Source organism: Apaloderma vittatum, unplaced genomic scaffold, assembly GCF_000703405.1.
Source record: "Apaloderma vittatum isolate BGI_N311 unplaced genomic scaffold, ASM70340v1 scaffold32549, whole genome shotgun sequence".
NCBI classification, from domain to species: Eukaryota; Metazoa; Chordata; class Aves; order Trogoniformes; family Trogonidae; genus Apaloderma; species Apaloderma vittatum.
The window spans coordinates 1-2,577 of NW_009737512.1; the positions used below are offsets into that span (position 1 = coordinate 1).

Consider the following 2,577-nt stretch of genomic DNA (forward strand, 5'->3'; position numbering starts at 1 on the left):
GGGGTGGCACTGGGGGATCTCTAGAGGTTCCGACTCCAACAATTCTGTGACTTTGCACACATTTCCAGCAGCACAAGTGACACACAAGCCACAGGGCCCTGTGGGGAAGCGGAGGAGAGCGGCAACGTCCTTCACCGAGAAGGGGGGAGGCAGACATGCTCTGTCACGAAGGAGGTGCCAAGAGCAGACCCGCACTGCGGGAGCTGCCCCTGCATCGGATTTCATCCGCCTCCGAAAGGTTTCTGTGGGCAAAACCTTACCTGATTGGAGGACATGTTCTCAGCCTTCATTAACGACGAGTAGCTCCTGCAAGAGAAATCACAGTATCTCGCACGACGCGTTCTCAAAACCCGCCAGCGGAGAGGCACTTTGATAAAACACAACCAAGCACCAGAGAAACGATATTTTTTTCCCCCTCCTTTTCTGAACTCAGGCAGGCTAGACAAATATTTACTTATCTCGTAACTCTCTGGCTGATTAAAACAACCGGACAAAGCCCAGGCCCTACGCAGACTCCTCCGCTTTTTTTGTTCTGCAACTACCAGCTAGACTACCCCAGGAGGTAGAAAATCCTTTATTTTGGGCAACAGCCAAGGGGCAGCTCTGGGGCAAGGCTAAATAAGCAGGCAGGCCCCTCGCTCTGCAGCTGAGACGCGCCTGCTGGTGATTTCTCCTCGGCTTAGTTTGCTTCTCTAAGCCCTTCTCTGCGAGCTTTCTGCACGTTGAATCACTGAAGAAATCCTGGAGTTTTTCAAATTCTGGTTTCACTGTCATTTACAGATAAATCTGATTTACTAAAGCTTAAAATAGAGCTTTAGGGGCGAGCCAGTGCTGTAAGGGGCCAGAAGGACTAAGGAACAAGCTCAGTGTGGACAGGAAGGCCAAGAGGATGTTTCAACGCACCATCCCTCACTCTGAGGACACAACTGAGGATTCACACACGTTTTAGCTAACAAGAGGAAGCTGGAGAACTCCAAGGAAAGCTCAGGGCTTTCCCAGGCTTGAGCAAAGCTGGAAGGAATCGCTCAACGACGGAGGAAGCCGAGTGTCTGCCCAATTTCGGGACAGGTTGGGAAAGACACAGCTGTGTGTCTTTTCGCAACGGTTTTAACGTCCAGGTTTCATTTAGGAGAAATGGGAAAAAAACCCACGTTTGTTCTAAAGACAAAAGAAACCACCAGGCCGTGCAGGCGTCTGTGCCAGAGCAGGTCAGCTGAACACTGAGTAACGCCGGGGCCGGTTATTAAACAAAAACTGCTGACCCGTGACTCCCAGCACCGAGGAAAACTGCGGCAGTTACAATTGAGGACTTACCGCAGTTCTTCCAGCTCTTTCTTCTTCTTCATCTCTTCCTTTTCCTTCCGCTTCATCTCTTGGATCTGGGCTTTCTTCTCATTTCTCTCTTCCCTGTCGCGAGCTTCCTTCTCGGCAGCCAGGTCCGGGAAACGCTCCACTTTTGTCTTCTCTAGCCGGTTCAGGATCTCGTTCACCTTCTTCTCCACCGTCAGCATTTTCACCTTGGGAGTGCAAAGAACTGGGATCGGTATAAAAAAAATTACTTTTATTCTGGCACTTCCCTCGGCGGAAAGAAAACACCCCCTTTTCCATTTTACACACGGCTGAACGTTGCAAAAACAGACGCGAAGGAAAATCACCACCGCCGAGGTTGTGTAACAGCAACAGGAGGCCGAGCGCTCGGAAGCACACAGTTAATCAAGCCAGGCCTTGCTAAGTGCACAATTTTGTTTCTTGGCAAACGCCTCAACAAAGAGGCCAAGAGACAAGAACGGGGTCCCTGCCAGTTCCCGGTGAGGTGGCAGGAGGTCCCCGCAGAGCGTTTTTGGGAAGAGGTGCTCACGTGTTGTTTGTTGACTGTGGGGTGTGGGGGTTTTTTAGCATTTCTTGCCCTTGTACCGACCTGTTTTAGTCAAAAAAGCACCTCTGGAAAGAGTTCTCTCCCAGCAATTAAGCTACATAACTGCAACTTCAACGTAACGTTATCTGTGGACCGTAGGTCAGGCTTGGGAAGAGCTTTGTACTTGATCCTCCACCAAGGTGAAGCAGCTCTGCCTCTGAGTAGGTTTAACAAATTTAGAGGGTCTCTCTTATGCTTCAAGTGGATGATCCCTTGCCTCTAGGGCCAATTCTAAAGGTGATCCACCCTCCTAACAGGAAAACGTTGGAAATCTGCCCAAAGGTCACCGGTCTGTGGCAAACACTTACATCCTTCTGCCTGTGAAAGCCGATCTGCCCCACGTCCATGTCGGCAGTCTTCTTCAGGTTGGTCCACGGCGTGTACACGACGTTGACATTGTTCATTTTGCAACCTAGGAAACGGGGGAAGAAGAAGGGAAATGTTTTAAGACAGAAAGAGATCTTAAAAGCCTTCCGCGCAGCTGGAAACGCTGGCAGTTCTCCTCGGCACAAGCACTACTAGCTCGGCACGAAAGGAGAAAAGGGAGAAGTCCTTCCAGTGTTACAGCGAAACAGAAGAACACCACGACGTGGTTTTCCCCGGTAACACGAGCGCTGCAGCGGTGTTAAGCAGCTCCAGATGGAGACCGCCTCTGCCAGGAC

At 50.7% G+C, this 2,577-nt stretch overlaps 1 protein-coding gene across 1 annotated transcript; it reads right to left on the reverse strand.

Annotated features, from left to right (window-relative positions):
• Positions 1-260: 260 nt before the first annotated feature.
• Positions 261-2,327, reverse strand: CCDC25 (coiled-coil domain containing 25; the record flags this gene model as incomplete). The annotated part of the gene is made up of 3 exons (XM_009877358.1): positions 261-306; positions 1,315-1,517; positions 2,224-2,327. Coding segments are annotated over 3 exons (353 nt in total), but the record flags the coding sequence as incomplete, so codon positions are not given.
• Positions 2,328-2,577: the final 250 nt, after the last annotated feature.